The sequence below is a fragment of the Neltuma alba genome, unplaced genomic scaffold, assembly GCF_004799145.2.
Source record: "Neltuma alba isolate B1F8T4 unplaced genomic scaffold, ASM479914v2 tig00011696_pilon, whole genome shotgun sequence".
NCBI classification, from domain to species: Eukaryota; Viridiplantae; Streptophyta; class Magnoliopsida; order Fabales; family Fabaceae; genus Neltuma; species Neltuma alba.
This window is the reverse complement of record NW_021636333.1, coordinates 90,740-112,516: the sequence shown is the minus strand read 5'-3', so window position 1 is coordinate 112,516 and position 21,777 is coordinate 90,740. Positions and strand designations below refer to the sequence as shown.

At 34.9% G+C, this 21,777-nt stretch overlaps 2 protein-coding genes across 3 annotated transcripts; both read left to right on the top strand.

Moving 5' to 3' along the window:
- Positions 1-278: 278 nt before the first annotated feature.
- LOC114716865 (ELL-associated factor 1) lies at positions 279-4,651 on the top strand. Of its 2 annotated transcripts, XM_028901937.1 has the most exons (5): positions 279-356; positions 526-951; positions 1,131-1,495; positions 2,318-2,360; positions 4,125-4,651. In XM_028901937.1, exons 2-5 carry the CDS (start codon positions 834-836, stop codon positions 4,562-4,564), a joined length of 966 nt encoding a protein of 321 aa, XP_028757770.1. In that variant the 5' UTR covers positions 279-356; positions 526-833; the 3' UTR covers positions 4,565-4,651. The 2 variants fall into 2 exon arrangements, with proteins under 2 accessions (XP_028757770.1, XP_028757769.1); XM_028901936.1 differs by having other exon boundaries at positions 282-951.
- An 8,431-nt stretch (positions 4,652-13,082) lies between these two features.
- On the top strand, positions 13,083-19,154 carry LOC114716864 (beta-glucuronosyltransferase GlcAT14A). The gene is made up of 4 exons (XM_028901935.1): positions 13,083-14,003; positions 17,813-17,888; positions 17,980-18,095; positions 18,179-19,154. The coding sequence occupies exons 1-4, from the start codon at positions 13,520-13,522 to the stop codon at positions 18,691-18,693; spliced, it is 1,191 nt and encodes a 396-aa protein (XP_028757768.1). The 5' UTR covers positions 13,083-13,519; the 3' UTR covers positions 18,694-19,154.
- Positions 19,155-21,777: the final 2,623 nt, after the last annotated feature.

Sequence of the window (21,777 nt, the reverse complement as noted above, 5' to 3'; positions counted from 1 at the left end):
ACCGAATAGAAAAACTAACATTAAATTTGCTCACTCTAGAGTGGAAGGAAAGAATAGGGGCAACTGCGCTTATTTTAATCCTGTCCGTCTTGGGAATCATCTAGTCCAATCTCAACCGTTCATGATTCAAAGCCATGCAACTAAATCATAGCCGTTGTTCATTTTTAATCCTGTCCGTCCAGCTCTCCGTCATATCAACGGGTCCCCCTCGCGGGCCTTTTTCGGTCGTCATCTGGCCGCCGTCTTCTCCCGTCGTCGCTCAAAGCTTCTTTGGTCGAACCCCTTCGTCTCCTTGCGTTTGAACCTATACTTTTGAATTCGCTGACATCACCAACTGCTCCTGTCTCAAACCCTAGGTGGAAGAGTCTCTGCATTTTCCTCGCTATTCATTCCTTTTTGGCTCAATGTTTCATTGATTCTTCATTTTGTTTGGATTTTTTGTGCTGATAACTTGAATTAGTTGAGTTCAAGGGGTCAAGGTAGTTGTATAATCATGCTGATTTTTAGTTGTCGATGAATATACAGAGACCAAGAGAAGGCCGTGATCCAAAAGCCTAACGCAACTTCCAGGAGTTGATTTTTTTTGGGGAAAAAAAAAAAGCGACTGCCCAACAAAAACGTCATCGTTTCGGCGAGATACACACTCTGCGTCTTGCTCCGCAGACGACTTGAACGTTTTTAGTCTTGGTGCTTTGTTTCAGGACCTTGCCTTGTAAGCCAGATCTTCTAGGGTGCTGGACTCGGCTCCAGTACTAGCAATCGCCTCGCAATGGAATAAGGATTCCTTTATTAGGGGATTTTATTTTCTTTCTACTCAATTTTCTCTCTCCGCCATGGCCAACAACTCCAAAGAAGAGCCCAGAACCGCTCCCCAATCTGATCGCTGGTACAATCTCACGCTTGGTCCTTCCTTCAAAGATGAATCTTCCAACAAATACTGCACTCTGCGTTGTAAGTAATTGTACAGAAAAATTGGATCCTTCTTTCATATTTATTGGTTTATGGCAGTCAAATACGAAGGTTATGTTTGATTTTGTAATTATTTTTAGGATTTTGCCGTATTCATTTGTTTTCGTTATCGCCTATTTGGGGATTTAACCTGAGAAAGTTCTGAACTTTGTGTTGTTTAGATGAATTTAAACCGGCTTCCGTTGATAAGACTAAGCCAGGATTACTTCGCAAGACCAAGGAAAATAGGGTCTCTGTGGAATTTCAGAATAACCAAATTGGAAAACCTAAGGTGACATTTGAGGGGAGTAGCGAGGAATACAAGGAAAATGATGCTGTATTGTTCTTTGATGGCGAGACATTCCGATTGGAGCGGCTTCATAGGGCTGTAAAGCAACTGCGGCATCTTCGCTTGCCTGGTGAGTCTACAGCTGCTGCTGCTGCTGCAGCTGTGGCTGCTCCATCCGGGCCAGCTTTGGATATTCGGTCATCTCCTATTGGGAAGCCCACAAAACCCCCAGCTTCAAGTAGAAGCTCGGTTCAACCAGTAAGCTCTTACTAACCATCTAGCATAAATGGTTTTGCTGGTTGAGTGTTTCATTGCTTCAGTTTCAGTCCCACTGATTATGAAAAAAATGACGTAATGGAAAGTCTATTATTACAATAGATGAAGGGCTTTGTTGTCTTGAATGTTGCTTAAATCTATCAATTGTTATGTGTACGAACTAAGTAGCCTGGATGCTGGTACACGTTCGTTTTCAGTGCTGAAGATTTGGCTTTGGATTGCAGAAGGAATATGACCTAGGAACAGGAGAAATGTTAACTTCTTGCTACTTAGCTCTCCTGCATTACAGTTCATGGCTCGCCAAGGCCCTATCCAACTCTGCCAGTCTAGTCCCCCTGTCTGATTGCGACTAGATATTTTCTTTCATTAATAACTCTTCCTTCAAAAATAGAAAAGCAAAGGAGAGATAATCTTGATATGTTGTTTCTCTTTCCATGGGATTACTCCTCATTCTATGATAACGCTGATTATTTGTGTCTTTGAATGAGTAGTACTCCGCTTTCTTAGTACTTTTGCTGGTTTCTGTTCACATAATTGGTGGAATCCATGATTGAGGGAAAGAAAGAGGATTAATAGTGTAGTGAACCTGTACACATGTATTTCTGAGACCCACCACGTGGTCTTAGTGAAGTATAAACGCCCTTTGAATCTCTTTTCTTAGGCATTATTTGGATTTTGATCTTGGTCTTGGTCATCTCTTCTGTGACTGTAAAAGGAAAGCAAATAGTTTGTTTCTTCTTCCCTCCCTCTCTCCCCCCCCCCCCTTTCAGTGCCTTAACTGATGTCTGCTTTGATTGTGTGCAGATTGAGGTGGAACGTATTGATATTGGTGAACCGGAGAATACTGGTATGTATAATGTTATTAGGTTTCTATACATATCTTGAATTTTATGAATCATAGTCAATACTCCAGAGAAACTTACATGAGTATCAGGCTACATTATTTAGCTTCGGTCTTTTTTTAATTTCAATTTTATCCTATGACTGGTAACCTTTCCTTTGAGTTGATGACAAGATGTATGTTCTAAGTAGCTCATTTTCATTATCATGGTTTGATGCTGCCAGATACGATCTTTTGATATATGCTTTAATCCGAGAGGAGCTATGTGTTATATAATTCATTGCTTTTATAATCTATATTTTATTTTTATTGTATTCTCCAACCTGATGATTTTAGTGTTGTCATTATTTCTGCTGTTTGTTGCAATTGCCTGCTGGATCTTCTATATACAAAAGAATGATGTTGTTGAACATTTGCTATGTTATGACTTGAAGTCTTTTGAATTATTTTTATGCTTCATTTCTACCAACTTTTTAATGTAACCTCTGAATTACAATTGTCATTACTTCTTCCTAGTGTCCCTATGTTTTGATCTTTCCAGTTGACAACAAATGAGTACTAACCAGAGACGAATCCAGAAATATTTATTTGGGTGGGGGAGAACTCAATTAAACACGGGATGTCAAAACTCAATAGGGCTTTTTTTTTGGGTGTTTGAAAACCTGATATCAAAGGTCCTCTTCATGTTGATTAAGTGAATAAAACAGCTGCAGCACACCCCCCCTCAAAAAAATAAAAATCCTACCCTGGCATTAATATCTAAATACCTAGCAATTGAAGATGTGGGATGAAAATAACTTTGTAAACATCACTTTTGCAGTTGTAACATATTCTCTAAGAATTGGCGGTGGAATATGATATTTATTAATGAGTAATAATTGGAATCTACCCTAGATTAGGATGATGTATCATTAATTTTATAATTATCTTTTAAATAAGTGATTTAGATTAGGTTTAGATTTATGAAATTATTTTCTATTTAGTAGAGTTTCCTATTTGTGTAATTTCTTTTGCTTGAAGATTAAGTTAGGGTTTCGTTGCTTAGGGCTTTATAAATAGAGCAAGAAATATTTTTATTGTATTGCTTTAACTATGAATTGAATGAGATTGATATTTGAATATTTTCTCTTTCCCTTGAGTTTCTTTTCTTCTTCCTTTCTTTCTCTCCCTCCTCCTCTCTAGTCTCTATATTCTACCTCTCCTCTTGTTCCATCTCGTTTTACATCAATTGATACATGCTATGACATACTACCTATAGGTCTTAATACAAGAGCTAGATAACTCATTAGGAGATATTAAGAAAATTAGTTATTTGTAAAAATGTGTGTTGGTTTCTTTAAACTACCTTTTTTAATCATGTGCATTGAAGCTATCTCTTAGTAAGAACCCCTTACAGTCAATAAGAATACTTTAGAGAAGAAATTATAAATTTGGGAGACAAAGTGAATTGATATCTTATATTTAGAATGAAATCCAACCTCCCAACTAGCTATGATACATCTGTCTCTGCTGTCAGCCTTCTTCTTTGTTTATTGAATTCTTTGTCTTGGTTTTTCTAACCCCCCCCCCCCCAAAAAAAAAAAAGAGTGTGTTACGAATGACTAGATAGATAGTCTCCAATGATGCAGAGATTATTTTGGCCATTTACTATGCCATTCCTGTCCTTTGAAGTGCGATATGTCCATAAATTTTGATAAGAAGCACTGTGCGATAGTTTAAATTTTTGTTGATTTTTCTCTGACCAATTGCAATGTTTTACTCATATGGCAGGTATCAAATCTGGTGGTGCAAAGGTGTTGGCTGATAATCCAACTGAACCACCTACTGTTGGTACCACCTCACCAGGCAAAAATGAAGTTGAGGAACATCAAGATATAGATATTGATGATCTTTTTGGTAGTGGATCACCTGAGGAGGACAATATTGTTGAAGAAAAAGATAATGTTGGATTTGACATGAATATTCCCCATCAAAATGACACTGATGATGAGATTGCTGATGTTGATGATAGCGGAGATGAGGTTGACAAGGGACCCAATGCTGCAGAAGCTCTCAGAGCCCAGGTGAATGCTGAGGGGAGGGATGAACAGTCTTCTAGTTCTACCAGTAGCAGTGGAAGTGGAAGCAGTGGGAGCGGGAGTGGTAGTGGGAGCAGCAGCAGCAGCAGTGACAGCGAAGGCAGTGATGAAGACTCAGTTACCTCAGTCTGAGAGATTGGGTCAATGGTGTTGTCTTCCCTTTCCTCTTTTGGTAATTCCATGCAGATGATTCAGACATAGAATGCCAAGTTGGTATTTATTAAGTAGTGCTGGGCTTAAAGCCATTCAGAAGAGTGGTGGGGGGTGGGGGGTGGGGGGATGTATTTGGTAAGTAATGCCTGGCTTACCATCCTGGTTCAGAGGGGAGGGAATTTTGTTAACCTTGATGCCGATGTGATTATCAATTTGGTGGGGGTGTTCAATGATTTGATGTATGAAATATTCTCTTATAATCCTGTTATTTTTGCATTGATGTTCAAATGTAAAGCTGATTTAAAGGTGGCAGTAACGACCCTGATCATCTGGTGACTTTTATATTGGTTGGATTTGATTGGCTTTAAGTGCTATGCTTCTTGCAGTTTCATGATCGAAAGCATGGCTTTAAAGAGAGGTTCCTCGATGGCTTTGGATCATTTTAAGGAACCATTCAGGTGACTTGTTGGATTTGAATGGTTTTAAATGCTATGCTTCTTTCAGTTTCATGATTGAAAGTATGGCTTTAAAGAGAGGTTCCTCGATGGCTTTGGATCATTTTAAGGAACCATTCTGGTGACTTGTTGGATTTGAATGGTTTTTAAATGCTATGCTTCTTGCAGTTTCATGATTGAAAGTATGGCTTTCTAGAGAGGTTCCTTGATGGCTTTGGATCTTGGTTTGAATGAGGTTGAGAACTGAGATTGAAATCTGATAATCAAGCGCTGCTTAATGCAGTTGTGGAAGGTTCTATGTTGCGTTAGGAATGTCCTGCTGGTTTGGAGGACTTAGCTGGTCTTCTCAATTTTAGGTTGTGGGGGATTCCTCGGTTTATGAACAAGGCGGCCGACTGGCTACAAAAGTTGTGTGCTATTGGAATACGAACTTTTAGTGTTAGATACCTAGAGATTCTGAATCTTGCGCAATGAGACAAGTAAATGTCTAATGTCTTGCACATCGCAATCTAAGGTGGAAGGGGCTGGGGGAATATACGTCGTAGTATAGGACTAGGTGAATTTTGGTTTTAATTTATATATTTTTAACGAGTTCTAATTTTGATTTTCGAGACCAAAAATCAAGGTTCGAAACTATAAAAATGAAAAACAAAATTCGATTAAACTATAATAACCAACAGAGATATTAGTCTACCTATAATTGCCATCGGTTGACACCTATCATCACCAATTGCTACCTCGGACGCTGTTACATGTTGCCACCGTCCGTTGTTACCAGCTAACTATTATGAGTCGTCATTGACTAATCACGCCTAGATGTACTCATAGGATGAGATGGGACTACGACAATTCCATTTTGGTGAACCAGGATCGGGTTCATCTTGCATCTCATTCCAATCCCGATAGCATCTTGTCCCATTCAAGATGGGACGCAATGGAGATTAGATAAGAATATTTCATCAATAAGTTTATTCAGTTAAAAACCAACTATACAATACCTAAGCAGTAGCTACATGCATGAAGAGATGGCAAAAAAAGTTATATGTATAAAATAAAAAAGCTAATATATACATGCAGAAAATCCTTTTTCTGTTTCCCAAATAAATGCATGGAAAGAGGACAACAAGTAGATCACATTGCATCCTGAAGACAGGAATGACTTGTAATAAATAATCCACTAATCTCCTTTCATCACATTCATAGCATTTCAATGCAGCTACCTTCTCTTCCGAGATAAAATAATATGTAAACTGAAATAATTTAACATAAAATAAACAATATAAAGTCTTGTATTATTGAAAGAATTCTTGCTTTGCTTCAACCAGCAATACGTAGTAGATGATCAGACCTGAACTCCTTACAATCTTTATAAAAGCGAAGCATCAAAATCTCACATGAAACCTCTTCAAGGTGGTCACTTGCTAACCATCATCATCAGCTATCACCATTGGTTGCCGTAGTTGAACACCACCAATACTTACAACCCTAGCCAGCACCATTAGCCATTGCTAACCACCACCGTTGGCTTGGTTGACTATGTCAACCATAATCAACCACCACCATCGACCGATTATTTTGTAACTTTAAAATTATTTTCAAATTAACATGATCAAACATATTATTCTTTTATTTTATTTTGAAGAAAAACTTTAAAAAAGGTGAATTGCAAAATAGTTGTTAGAAATAAAAATTGGGAACATAATTTTTTTTCCTAAAGTATGGGTATCCTCTTATTGGAGACAATCCTATTCGAGGCATTGTTATGCACTAAATGTGGGTACCTTTCATAGTCGGGATTCGAACTTTGTTTCGTTACATTGTGACGGACTAGTCCCTTCCGCTAGACCCAATTCCGGTTAGTAATTGGGAACATAATTAAATAAGCTCTAGGTGTCTTCTTTTAAAAGTCTCACTTCCGTACAGAATTTAACCTAAATGTGTGCGCATTATTCTTTTGTCTTTGGTATACTCAACACCTATGGAGCTAGTTGCACTAGTTTATTTTATGTCTTCTTGTCATGTGATTAAGTCATTAAGCTCCATTGTCTGTAGTATCGGAACTATTCCAATAGCCAATTAGTATATTTCTTTTGTTGTATTTTAAGTTTTTTTCTCCTTCATGACCTCGTCAATTTATTATATGACCTTGCTGCACATGACGCTCTTGATTTGTAATTTTAAATCTAATTAATTTTTCCCTATCCAAAGGAAAAAGACTTTATTATTATTTTATATTGAATGTCACCTCGATGGATAATAAAATGACAAATACTACGACAAACGCGAATGTAGACAAAAGTTCTCGTAGTGCCTTGGAGCCGATTAGTCTGACAGCTCTTGTAAATAATTAACATTGTCTCCGGTACTTAACATATTATTTAATTCTAAATATAAAAAATTAATTTTGTCTGCCATACTTATCTTTTTTTTCTTAAGTTATTCCTTATAATTGTTACGCATGTTAATGATTTTCTCAAATGGTTGTTTTAGGCTTCTAAGTTCTAATAAACACATGATTAACAATAATATTTTAGAAAAGACAACAATTATTTATTACAAATAACTAACTTAACTAATTTTTTTTAATCAACTCAAATTAGTTAACTACATCTTATATTAAGAATTGGAGGTATTATTACCTCTTATGATTAATATAAGAGTTAGTTTGACATTCAGTTTAGTTCTAAATATAAAAACTTCAATCCACTTTATCTCTCATTTTTATCTTTTTTTTTTAAGGTAGTTCTTGTATTAATTGTATATGTTAAATGTTTTGATAGTTCTAGCTAATATGCATAATTAGTAAGTATATTTTAGAAAAGACAATACTTATTTATTACAAATAACTAACTTAATTTATTTTTTTAATTTATTCAGATTAGTTAACTAGTTTAAATATGAGTTACTATTGAGATTAACATGCAAGTACTCAATTAATTCATTTTCAAAAATTAAATATAAGTCTTTTTTTTCCCTTTTGCCAACGAAATGGAAGTCAAGTTGGTTATCTTTAACATGATAGTAACTTAAATTTCACCATCATTAACTATAATTTATTTTCAGCGGTTATCTTTCATATTTTTTCAGTTCGGGTTCTTTGCACTTCAATATAATCGCTCAAGAAGTTTCATGAATATTTGAGAACTATACAATTCCCTCAAATTTAATCAGGTACTCGACAACCTATCAACTCCGTCAAGTTTACTCACGTGCTTGAGAACCTTTATAATCTTTAGGTTTCAATGGGCATTTGACAATCACTCTCTCTTACTTTCAGGTAAGATTACAATCAAATGATTATAATAAATATAAAGCCAAACTTATTTCTTCTTTCAAATAAGTGATAAATAACACTTAAGCGCAATGTCAGGACTCCCTTTTCTTCTCTAGTGAGTACACAGCACTTCAATGCATAACAAGAACATTTGTAAAATGAAGCTCGGAGACGATTGCAGAAGCGTTTCAAGGTGGGTTTGAGAATTTCAATTAGTTTTCTTGATTGAAATCCCTCCCGTCTATGGATAATAATGGTTGGTGATGACCATTGAACCTCAAACTTTTGCCTATTATAAAACTGCATCCTCCTAATACTCCCTCTGGTTGAAAATATAAGCTAAAGATAGCTCATTTATATTTATCAAGAAATGAAATAAAAGCAGTTTAAAACAATAAATGTGTAAGGTATATATATTTTCAAATACATCCTTATTAATGAGAGAATAAGTAAAAAAATAATAAATAAAAAAAGAGGAAAGAGAATATATTGGGGCAAAGAATGAGAGAAAGAGTATCATAAATAAATTGAATTAGTAGAGGAAAATAAAGTCGACCACAATGTAATTTAAAAAACAAGGTGGGTTGAAAAACATCCACTGAAGCTTCTCTTCTCTATTCACTTTGTTTAAAACACCTTTCTCTCTTTCCATACCTCGTAAACCAGTCACTTTCTGTAATTAATGCCATCAATAACAAAAAAAAATTAAATACATATGTTAGGGGTACAATTAGAAAATATTCATTAAATAGTGAGACAAATTTGAAATGTTATCTTAAAAAAAAAAAAAAAAACCAAACCCCTTAACAAATATTAGCTTATGTTTTGAATAGGAGGGAGTATTTTTTTGTAGATCACTGTTCTGACATGTTAACTACCATCCATATTAGCCGATATAACTTAAATCATTGTTTTATGTACCTGCTAAATGTGTTTTAGAATGCATTATGGCACATGATATGACAATTACAGCACATACTCCTGCTATCGAATTGAACAACTCAAGATTACTTAAGGATAAGTTCTAATTATATGTACTGGACTCAAGCTTGAGTGAGTATACTCCAAAAGAAGTGACATAGGACTCGAGATAACAGTGATTGAAATTGAGTCGGAATATATTAAGAACATACTTTTATATGAAGCATTTGAGTCTAGGTGGAACGACTTAACTTCAATTGCATTATGAGTAATAGCAAGATTAAACATGCAATTTGGTTGACACAACATTGACTCAAAGTAAGGATGATGGGAACATTCTTTGTGAGAACAACATTACTTGAAATAGGAACCTTGGGCTGGGGTTGCATTCAACCAATTTTCAGGTTAATTTGTGCAACTTAACTAATCTTGGATTTAAGTTTATAAGAACTTATGAACACATTATCCAATGCATATAGATTTATAGAAATCAATACTTAAAACTTAATCATGTTAGAAAAGAAACTTTGTAAAACAATTAAAAATGCTATCATTGTTATAAAAAAAATTTGAATCACAAGAAAAATCAATCAAAAAGAGTTAAATCAATATATGAAGATATCTATCATGGTTAAAAAATTTTTGCATGCAACTTTATTATCTGAACATTGTATCAATTGATTAACTTAACTAAAAACTAGTCATGACGCAGCGAGGCAACTTTACTAGATTGATAAATACATATTTATCCTGAAGATAGATCAATTTTGTTTGTTTTTCAGGTTAAAATATCAATGAATATCATCAACTTAGACTATTCAAGGATAGTCTGACCTATTAATTTTGTAATAAATGTAAAAAATTATGTGTAAACCTATACTGGGTACCTTGTTTTTATTCGAATTGTGAGATAAGTTTCACTATATAGGTGATTTTTTTTTCCTTAGAAAAGTTCATTAAAATCACTATAGTGACTTGATTAATGAAAATATTGATGAGTTAACTGTCAGAGCTTACTATAGTCAAGGCAAAGTTTTTTCCCCACTGAAAAGCACTTAAAAAATACTTACTCTATATGTAAAGATTAAAGATTTGAGGAATTCATGGGCGTTTGTCAAGATTAACTTTATGAATTCGCAAATCACACCGGGGCTTATGAATTGTTTTTTTTTTATAGAGAAAAATTTCAATTAAATACAACTAAAATAATTAAAATCAATATTAAGCATACTAATTCTAATTTTCATTTTTAACTACAAAGGGGTATTTTGATCTTGTCACGACATTTAAAAATTTCTTACTAAACCTCTTAGCCTGATTAGGAATTTGCTAAGAATTTAGACACGAATCTGAATCGTAATATTTCAGTTAGATTTAATTAGGATTTTTTCTTTTTTTTTTAGGGAAAAAATTAATGCAAGGCTACAACATGAACGTCCCAGCCTCCTAGAGTCATCAAATTGATAAAGGAAACTGATTCATTTTCAAGATAAAATCAGATATTGAAAAATGTTATTTGTACATTATTGGATTAAGACATCTTTAATGTATTCAGGAAAAAATTAATGTTTGACTTTGAATTGAGTAGTCTCGGTTCATGAAAGTCATCAAAACATAAATGACAATTACATCTTACTAATATACTTTTCGTCATAAAGAATAATGTATCAGTAAAACATAAAATAGAAAAATTATTGTAAATATGATAATAAATCATAACTTTAATTTCGCATAAATATTATTAGTCTTCATCATTCTACTAATACAACAGTCTTAGTTAATACGAGATCAATAAGTCAACCTTCAAAGATTGCCATGTGGTCATCTTACATTCAACTCCCAACGGTCCCTTACCCAACTACTACTCCTGGCAGTTTTTGTAATTTTGATTTGATTGTCACTCAATTCACAAACTTTGACTTATTACAACTTGTAGTTAAACTATTTATGATATTAACCTCTAGGTTTTCTTTTAAAAAATAACTTTAGTTCTTGTGATTTTAGTTTTTAAAATATTAGGACTAACATGTTAAATGATTAAAATTGAGTAACTAAAATTTAATCAAATTCAAATTATAAAGATTAAGTTGTATTTGGTTAACTAACGTGTCTCAAAAGTTTTATGTAAAAGGGTTAGGAAATAGAAATTTTTGTGAATGTAAATCTGCTAAAAAAAATTTAAAATCATATCAATGGTATCTCTTATGGCTGAAAATGTTAAAAAATATAACTATTTTAATGATAAAAAATAAAATTTTTACGATTTTTAACTTCGTAAATAAATTTAAAAAAAAAAGATAAAAATTTTAGAATAAATTTTAGGGCCTGTTTGGTTTGAGGGGAGGGAAGGAGAGGGAGAGGAGGGAGGGGTAAGGGAGGGGAGGGGAGGTTTCATCCTCACCTTGTTTGGTTTAATTAAAAAGGATGGGAGGGGAGGGTATTTAATGATCCCTTGTTTGGTTCAAGGAGGGGAAGGGAGGGATAGTAATAATCAATTTACCATTTTACCCTTACATATTAGTTTATGTTTTTTATTGATATATTATATAAATTAATTTACATCTTAATTTAAATTATATAATTTAATCAAAATTCAGTCTTATCATGTTAATATGTGTATTAAAAAATTGGTATAGTAATTTTTCATTCTAATTAATATAATAATATATTTAAAATAATCAAATTAACAAATTTTATATGCTCTAAGAAAATGAAATTTTATTTTCTTTAGACTATCTTTTTTTCCAGCTTTAAAATATATTTAATAAATAATATATTTATAAAAAACAATTAATTTTATAATATTATAATTTTTTATTTAAATAATTTTTATAATATATTTTTAAATATAATAATGTATATATTTTTTATTTTTTTACTTAGGATAATATATTTTTTATTTGAAATAAATATTATAATAATATATTTTATGGGTAGAAGTAGAATATTAAAAAAACCATAAGGACATAATGGTCCAAAATTTTGGCTCCCCTCCAAAAACCCTCAATTTGGAAGGGAGCCAAAATGGGGGAGGGGAGAGGAGGGGACATTTAGCTCCCCTCCCCTCCAAAATTTTTAACCAAATGAGGAGATAGACTCATTTTCCCTCCCCTCCCCTCCAACCAAACACACCCTTAATGTTTTGCTCATCCCAACACGTCTCTCTTTATCTCTTATTCTTTTGATCTTATCTACCCCGTGTTCCTGTTCGTGGCTTCCCACAATTTTCATCCGCCGTCAAATATTCTATGATTCTTTTTATTTATTATTACCCTTAAGCGTCAAATATATATATTTATCTGTTTATTTTTCAATTTTGACCTCAAAAAAATAATAGAAGGAGATAATGAAGAAGAACATGACAATTAGACAATATACAAATATTGCCAACGAAGACAATATAAATATATTTATTTATTTATTTTTGTGAGGACCGGGAAAGATTCCATAAAAAAAAAAAATATAGCCTTTTTCAATCCAAAAAAATAGCCTCTCTTGGCCAATAAAAAAAAATTTGCCTCGCAAACGATCTACGTCATCCCACGCTCTACAAAGGAGCGTGCAGAGCACTCTTCCATCTATGGATACCAAACGTGGGGCCAAATCTCCAAAACGCAGCCGAGAGCAGGCATTAGGTAGGTGTTTCTACGTGCCATCATGGCGCGTGGGAGAGTAGCAGCCCGATTCATGACTCAGTCGCACGGAAAGTATATACTGATTCACTGTTCCTTATTTTCATTGCTGAAATTTTCTTTTGCTATTTTTTTAAAAAAATTAAACATGAAGAATTCTTACCTCAATCAATCAATTTTTGAATTAATTAACAGAAAGGACGATTCAAATCATGAAACCATTCATGTTTTCTCTTAAAAGAGAAAGAGAGAGTGCTTCTGTCCGTGATCTCCATCTTCTTCCGTAACCCCCCGCAACAAATCTCCACTGTTGAAAACCCTAGCCCCCACCCCCCACATCACATCACAGTTTTCTAAAGATTTGAGCACAGAGATAGTGTGAAACAGATATTCGAAGGGGAAATTTTGTTGGGTTTTCCAGTCTCCGATAATTAATTATTTCCTTTTGGCCCCCCTCATTGATGTTTGTTTTCTAATTTTCAAAGTTTGAAAGGGCACAAGCAAAATCTTCAATGACCCGCTTACCAAAACAATCTCGGAACCTAAGTTTTATGCGAACCCAGTTCTGAAGATTTCAGAAGAAGCCATATGCCCATCAACATCTTCAAAAACCAGGGTCATTGTTGTTGTTAATGTTACTACTATTACTATAATGGGAGCTGAGAAGAAATGGCTTTTCACGCTGTTTACGGCGGCATTTCTCTCCCTCATCTTACTGTTGCGCTCTTCTATATCCACCTTCAGCTCCGCTAAGCCGTTTCCTTCTCTGGTTCAGCACGGTGCTCACTACCCCCCGGCTTTTGCTTACTTCATTTCAGGTGGTCACCAAGATAAAGACAGGATCTTCAGGTTGTTGCTGGCAGTTTATCACCCAAGGAATCGGTATCTTCTGCATTTGGGGCGGGATGCGAAGGATGAAGAAAGGCGCGGGTTGATTGCGTCAGTTAGGTCAGTCCCTGCGATTCGCGCTTTTGGGAACGTAGATGTGGTGGGGAAGTCTGATTGGGCTACCTACTTGGGCTCCACCAATATTGCTATTACCCTGCGAGCTGCGGCGGTTATGTTGAAATTGGATCGTGGGTGGAACTGGTTCATCACTTTGAGTGCTCGTGATTATCCCCTCATCACCCAGGATGGTATGCTGATTCGGTAATCTGTGCTTGTTTTTTTTTTTTTTTTTCCTTTTCTTTTCTTTCTTGATTTGTTCTCTGTACCTCGTTTTTATTCCTAGATTCACTGAATTTTGATATAGGTTCAGCTCTTTCGGACCTTAGAATATCGTATTAAATGAAAACTTAGTTTCTCTAGATTTAGCATCAATGCAGAAGAGCCTGGTCACAGACGCCTGTGTTCTCATTTGGTTTTTGGCTTTTTCCAAGTTTCGGGGAAAACATTCTCATAGCTGCTGAGTTTCTTTTTGGATTTTGCTAAGGAAATTGTACCATTCTGTTTAAGTAATGTTAGATTTAGCATCAATGCATAAGAGTTTGGTTACAGATGCCTGTCTTCTCATTTGGTTTTTGGCTTTTCCAAGTTTCAGGAAAAATGTTCTCGTAACCGCTGAGTCTCTTTTTTTTAATTTTCCTAAGAGAATTGTACCATTCTATTCTAGTAATATTAGATGTCTTAATTTATATTTCTTAGGGTCCTAATTCTAGTTCCAAGTTGAGATTGAGTTTCTCCATTCCGTGCCTCTTCTTTTTTTTTGTTTTTTTTGGTAGTCTAATGTTATTCTTGTTTTCTCCACAATATTCTAGCCTGCAGCCTGGGATCTTGCAATTTTGATAGTTAGAGAAGCCGATGGGAATAGAAGAGAAAAGAAGTGTTTATCGTCATAGAAGGAAGGAACTATTTAGACAATATCTTGAATGGTCTTGTTAATTAGTTATATATATATGTCATGTTTTGCTGACTGCAATGTACAAACCTCTTGAGAGTTAGCTGCGATTACCCTCTCACATTTGAAAGTTTAAAATTAATGTCCTTGAGCTTCTTTATTTTAACCATAGACCCTTTGCTGTTATTTTCTGTTGTCTTGATAACAGATATTGTCATGTCGGATTAATGAAGAGCCCATGGCATTTAATATGGAATAAAAATAAGAATCTTTTGACACACCGTCAAGGAGGCTCAAGATTTTATTTTTTTTTTCCCCATTCATCGTCGGTTTTGCAGTAGCAGCACCCTTCCCCATTTTCAATTTCAAACGAAAAGTCACATCACACTCTACAAATAGAACTGATAGCAAAAGTGGAATCATCCTTGCTTGTTTTTCTTCTTGAAAAACAATACCACTTGCTAAAATTCCTTAACAAATGAAATGAAACCTACAAAAATACTTTCCTCACGAAGAAGCATACCCAGAATAATTCTCCTTGTACATAGATCAATTTTTCAATTAACGACTGAAACTAAAGTTGTTGTGCAAGAAGAACAAGTAGATACAACCCACAATTGCTTATGACTTGGATTTTGCCTGCACAGATTTCCACCATGCGCTGAAACCTGAAATTTTAAGTGTTGCTGCTGATTTTTTTTTTTCTTTTGGTGGGGGGGGGGGATCTATAGTTAGCCTGATGTATAGGGGGGGGGTCTATAGTTAGCCTGATGTAGGGGGGGGCGGAAGGCCACTTGACTTGTTTAACTGTCTTGTTCCTTCAGCAAGGTTAGTGGGAAATTTTAGGTTTGGTATTCGTGGGTGTGATACCTGCAAAATGCATTTCGCTTTGGTCTTCACAGGTTAGAAAGGATTAAAATATGCTAAGAACAATTGGAAGAGCTGCTTGATTTGTGTTTGTATTTTGCTGAAGACTACCCAGGCTGCTGGTACAATCAGAAGATCATAAATGGTTAAACAAGATTTTGACCCTTTGTTCAAACCATTTAAAAATATTAATTTTTTCCATGTCCGATGCCATATGGCTTTCAATAATCTGGCATGGCAATTTCCGTTACTAAGGTAACCAAAACTAACAGTAGCGAGTCTGTGCTGTGGTTAAAATATAACAGCTCAAGGAGGTTTAATTTTAAACTTTCAAATGATAAGGGGTTATCTGTAACTGACTCAGTTTAGTGGTGTTTTAAATGTTTTTAGCCTTTATTTTTAGAACTATTGAAGATGTTTGTTCTTTATAGGTGCACAAGTATATAACTAAAATAAGAAGTATCAGCCAAGATCTTCGTATGAACATGGAAGCATTGAGATAATATCCTGATTAATCTTGTTAACTGATTATGTCATACCTGTGCACAACTGTGGACGAAACCCTTCTCTGTTGTAGACTCAATCGTAGAGAATGGTAATAGGGCTTGAAGTGATCATTACTATCTGTTACCTATTGTAAAATTAAACTTTGATACCTGAGAGGATTAGATTGAGAAAAACAGTGCATCATGTTCTGTGGTATATAATTGAAGATACCTGTCAAGATATATATAAATTCTAATCCGTAATGGCACGTTGAGTTTTTTGCCATTTTCATCATATAGACCTAACTTAAAGTGAAGGTTAAGCTGAATGGTAAGTATGGACTGAACCCTTTGAGGCAATTCTGTTTGATTAGGCTTAGAAATAGTGTTGGATTATGGTCCAACCCTTGGTTATGAACGAAACGAGTGTGTTTCTTCTTGAGTCTGGAATGGATCTTTCATAGAGGGAGCTGCCCATGTTTTTGGGCTATGTCATGAGAATCGCTGAAAAGAAGCATCTGGTTTTTCCAACGGATTAACTATCCGAAGTCCAAGTATGAAGGAATGTGTTCTTAGGAGCAAAAGAAACGACATTATTCTTATTGATATTCTGATATTATCAAAACTGGATGCCTGCTTAGAGATTCTCCCAGCTCTTTCCTCCATACAAGGGATCACTGAACTAAAAAGGTTGTTGAAGCCTGGTTCTTGTTACGAGTGGAAGAATTTGGGGAATCTTATGCATTTTTAGTCCATTTGTACTGTAATCTACTAGCTATGTAAATTGCGATACTTGGTACCGCACATCAGTCCAAAGTTGACTGCACCTACTTGTGTGCAATGATCATGTTTAGAAAACCGTTGCAGTTGTGTTTATTAATTGAATCCAACGAAGCAGCCGAGGTTGGTTTTCCACTGGGGAGAAGCGGCCTAAATACTCCTATGAGTATGTATAACTACCAACTCTATCATAGTGCTACCAACATTTTCAAATCAATTTTTTCCCCTTTGAGGGTGGTGGGGTGGGTGTGCTTCCTTGTGGATCTTTAAAGAGGTTGGAAAGTTATGAGTATGAGACTTTTTCATTTATTTTTTCTGGTTTGGTGAGGATGTCTTGGCCTCTCTCTGTTCTCGCTTCTCGTCAACATCTTTTCCTTCTAAAACATTTTAGAATTTGTTTAGATATACCCAAACCACCTTCACTCATCATACTATCATAAGACTTTTTTTTTTTTGGGGGGGGGGGAGATGAGATTCATTCCGAGAGTAAGGTCTTCATGAGAATGAGATAAATTTTCTCACGGCTAAGACAATCATGGTCCCATTTATTTAATAATGATATTTGTGCATATATAAGGGCCTTCAAATTGTGATATGTATTTTCTTTGAATATTTCATTGTACACAGTCACACACAGATGTACATGATGATAAGAGCAACAATTTTATCACTCAATTTTTGTGTCAGTACTTGGTATAGATGGTATTTGTTGTACTTTAATGAATTTGATTGAGTTCAGCTCATTTATTAACGAGCTGAGTTTTATGACAAATTTTAGCTTGAATTAATATTGAGCTTAATGTATTTTCGTTGAGCACATTTGCTGCGCATACTGTTACCGAGCTCACCCACATCAGCCTTATTTCATTCATTATGATTCATTTAGGGCCTGGATAGTTTTCTTCATATAATCATTGTGATGTTTCACTTATTTAAAGTTTGAAGTTACTGATGCATGCTGGTTAATTTGTATCAGATCTTTCCCATGTTTTCTCCTCTGTTAGAAGAGACCTCAACTTCATTGATCACACTGGTGATCTTGGATGGAAAGAGTAATGAAAATTTCTCCTAATTTTTGCCTCTATTATGTTGCATTTACTTGTGTTCTGGATTGTATATTTGAATAGTTATATACCCTTGCAGAGGTGACAGATTTCAGCCAATTGTTGTTGACCCAAGTATATATTTAGCCAGAAGAAGTCAAGTTTTCCAAGCTACGGAGAAGCGGCCAACACCTGATGCATTCAAACTCTTCACAGGCAACTTTCTTTCCTCATTTTCTGTTCGTGCAGCACAAATTATGGGTAGTGTTTGTATGTGTAATGCTTTTCTTATCTTGCAGGCTCACCGTGGGTTATCCTGAGTAGATCATTTATGGAGTTCTGCATTTTCGGCTGGGATAACTTACCTAGAACACTTTTGATGTATTTTACTAATGTTAAGTTATCCCAAGAAGGTTACTTCCATTCTGTTGTTTGCAATGCACCGGAATTTAAGAACACAACAGTCAATGCTGACCTACGGTACATGATCTGGGACAACCCTCCAAAGATGGAGCCACACTTCCTTAATTCCTCTGTTTATAATCAAATGGCACAAAGTGGAGCTGCTTTTGCAAGGCAGTTCGAAGTTAATGAACCTGTGCTAGACCTTATCGATGAAAAGATCCTTCGGCGTGGGCGTAATAATGCTGTACCTGGAGCATGGTGCTCCGGACGTAAGTCCTGGTGGATGGATCCTTGCTCCCAGTGGGGTGATGTCAATATCCTCAAGCCAGGTCCACAAGCTAAGAAGCTCGAAGAAACTCTTTCAAATCTTCTTGATGACTGGAGCTCACACAACAATCAGTGCCAATGAAGAAACACATACGAATAGGAACAATTTTAGAGGCCGTGCATTATCTTGCACCCTCAATGATCACCGGCCGGTTAAAATTCTCAGTTTGCTACGCACATATATATATTCTTTGGTCACACAAGTGTAATATAATTTTTTTGTAAAAGCAGCTCATGGGCGGAAGGGACTCCTCTCATAGCAGGTTTTGCAAATGGTTGTTCATAACTGGGAAGAGTTGGGGAAGTAGAAGGGAAAATGGTGTTGAGTTTTTGAGCTGTATTTTTTTGGAGGAAGGTAATATTTGAGATGGATCCTCCAACACGTACTATGATCAATAGGAAGATGTTTCAGTCTGTTGTATGTTCTGATTTGTCTCATTTCCATAGCGATTCTGAGCGATTAGAGCAGATAGTTCATTCTTTCAAGATATGATTGTAATATTGTGTCCTTTTCGCTCTGAAAATCCATGTTCCTTCAAGTAAGCATCTTATGCTTGATTACAGCAGTGCCTAGGATTCTCCCCCGACGTGTTTTCACCAATTCACACTTTACTTATTGAAATTTACGAGAATTACTCAATTTATTGGGGCTCCACTTGAGTTATTACTGTGCATATAAAGAAGCGGAGAAATTAAGGGTTTTTGGTATGAAAAGAGATTATAGGTTTCTTATTGGTCGAGGTTTCTTGTAACAAATTCAAAACTCATTATAGGTTACCTCACTTCTAAGAATATCTTGATGAGGCCGCCCATACATCAGTATTGGGCATGAGGGTTGGACGCGCACTGATATTGGCCCAACTCCAGTTTTGAGAGTGAGACTCCTCTATAATGGATACTTTCTTGGAATTTCAGTGAAAAAAATACGGATTCAACAATGGAGACTGAGAATCTCTTGTTACTCACATGGACTACCTCTGATACAAAATGGGGCCAACTACAGTTAGATTTAATAGAAAGGAACTAGTTCTTCACAACATGGTGAATTAAAGTTTAAATTTTTACTAGAAAAAGTGTCTATGTTTAGCACTTGATAATATTTCGCATATAACTGCCTTTAATAAAAGAACACCAATACTTAGTCGAAATTACAAAATGGGGGGAGACAGAGGGAGAGTTTAATATGTACACAGTAATTGGAAATTCAAACATGCATTAAAAATATGCTGCAAAGTAGAATAAATGCCAGATAATTTCGCGGTTTTGACATTTGAGAGTCTCACGCTTTGAAAACTGTTTTTTTTTTATATAAAAAAAAAAAGACTTGTAGTCTTTAGTTTCTGGGTACCCATAAAGACGTTATCATCTCATTAACAAATTTCAGTTGGCCTGGAAACTATGTTTTATGCAATTTCAAGAAATCTAAACCCCATCAGTTTAATGAAGATAAACAGAGAAGTGTATTTGTAGTTCGTTCTCGGTTTTCCTAACTCATTATTATTAAACAAAATTCCAGCCAAAAACCAAAATGAAAACAAGTGACCAGAATACTTTCATTATAACCTCAGTAAGTAACCGAGAAGGAAGACAATGAACGTGTATACATACACATATGTTCATCCAAACAAAAATGTATATGTTCATATATATATATATATATGAACAGAAAAAATGAAACACAGAAAAACACATGACGGGAAAAACCATCGCTTTGATACCACTGTTATATTAGATAGTATATACTCCCTTCGTTCCTTATTATAAGAGACAAATAACCAAATTACGTTGATAAAAAAAACAGTTAAAATTAGTTGAGGACAATTAATGTGTAAAAAGTATAATGTTTTTTCCAACAATACCCCTATTAATAAGGAGAGAGTATGAGAGAGAACAATTAAATTATTAAAAGAAAGAGAAGTGGGAGGGAGAGAGAGTATGAGTAGGAGACAAATAAATAGGGGTAAAATAGGAAATCAATACAAAAACTAGAGACAACTTTTAAGTGTCTCTTATATATGGAACATGCCATAAGCATCAAATGTCTCTTATAATAAGGAACGGAGGGAGTATCTTAGAATTGGAGGATGTAAGCTTCAGCCCACATAAAAGAGCAGAGTCATTTTTTGGATATCTTGCCTATGGTATACTACTTTTGGTTTTTATTATTTATCACCTGTACGAAGGGATTTTTGAAACGTTCTACTCTAAAACATTGAACTTAGCTCCGCATATAATCTCAGTATCTATTATAGCAATAGTAAAAGTAACAAATCAGAAATTTTCTTTTCAAAACAAGAACCATGATAGAAAAGGAAACAACTTACACACCAGTCGATCATGATTATCAAAATGGTACCTATTATCAATTATCAGTAAGCAATCAAATAAGCTCTAAGGAAGGAGTGCTGCCCTTCAACATAGTGTAGAAGAGGGACACCGCCCCTTTGGCAATTACTTATCACTGCCTTAACCATGTTAGGAAGGGATGCCGCCTATCTAACATGATTATAAAAAGAACTATAAGCACTTGATAGACATAGTTATACCATAATCAATATTCATAAAAGGGCCTCGGGCTGCTACCTTAAGGAGAAATTTCACTTATTAAATGAATTAGTTCACATTCTTTAAGATCCACAAATAAATGAAAAAGAGGCAAGTTCAATGGTCTCTAGCCTATTAATCAAGTACAGTCCAATTCAGCAACAACAAAATCATAATAAATGCAATTCCTCAAATTAAATAGATGAACAGAAACAAGTCAAAGTGTCCTGGGTAGCAACTAATAGTTAGTCAAAGTATAACAATTAATGAAGGCTAACTACTGATGCGGGTAGCCTCATGCCTTCAGAACTATTCCTATTATACCTCCTTTATTACTCTCACCTAAAAAGTGATAAAAGTAATTGAGTGAAACAAAACGTCTAAATAACTCAATTCTTATTTGCCTTACCTGCCAACACCACCTATGAGGTGAAGGCTAGAACTCGTAATTCAAGCAGATGATTAGATCAACAGTTCAGTGTATTTATTACAAGAATAGAGCTATAATCATAACAATTCAAGGTAAAGCAAAACAAACAATTATATCAATAATGCAATTTCACATTTTCTTTTATTACTAGTTTCAACCTTATCTCTTATTTATTCCTGTCGACATGAACCC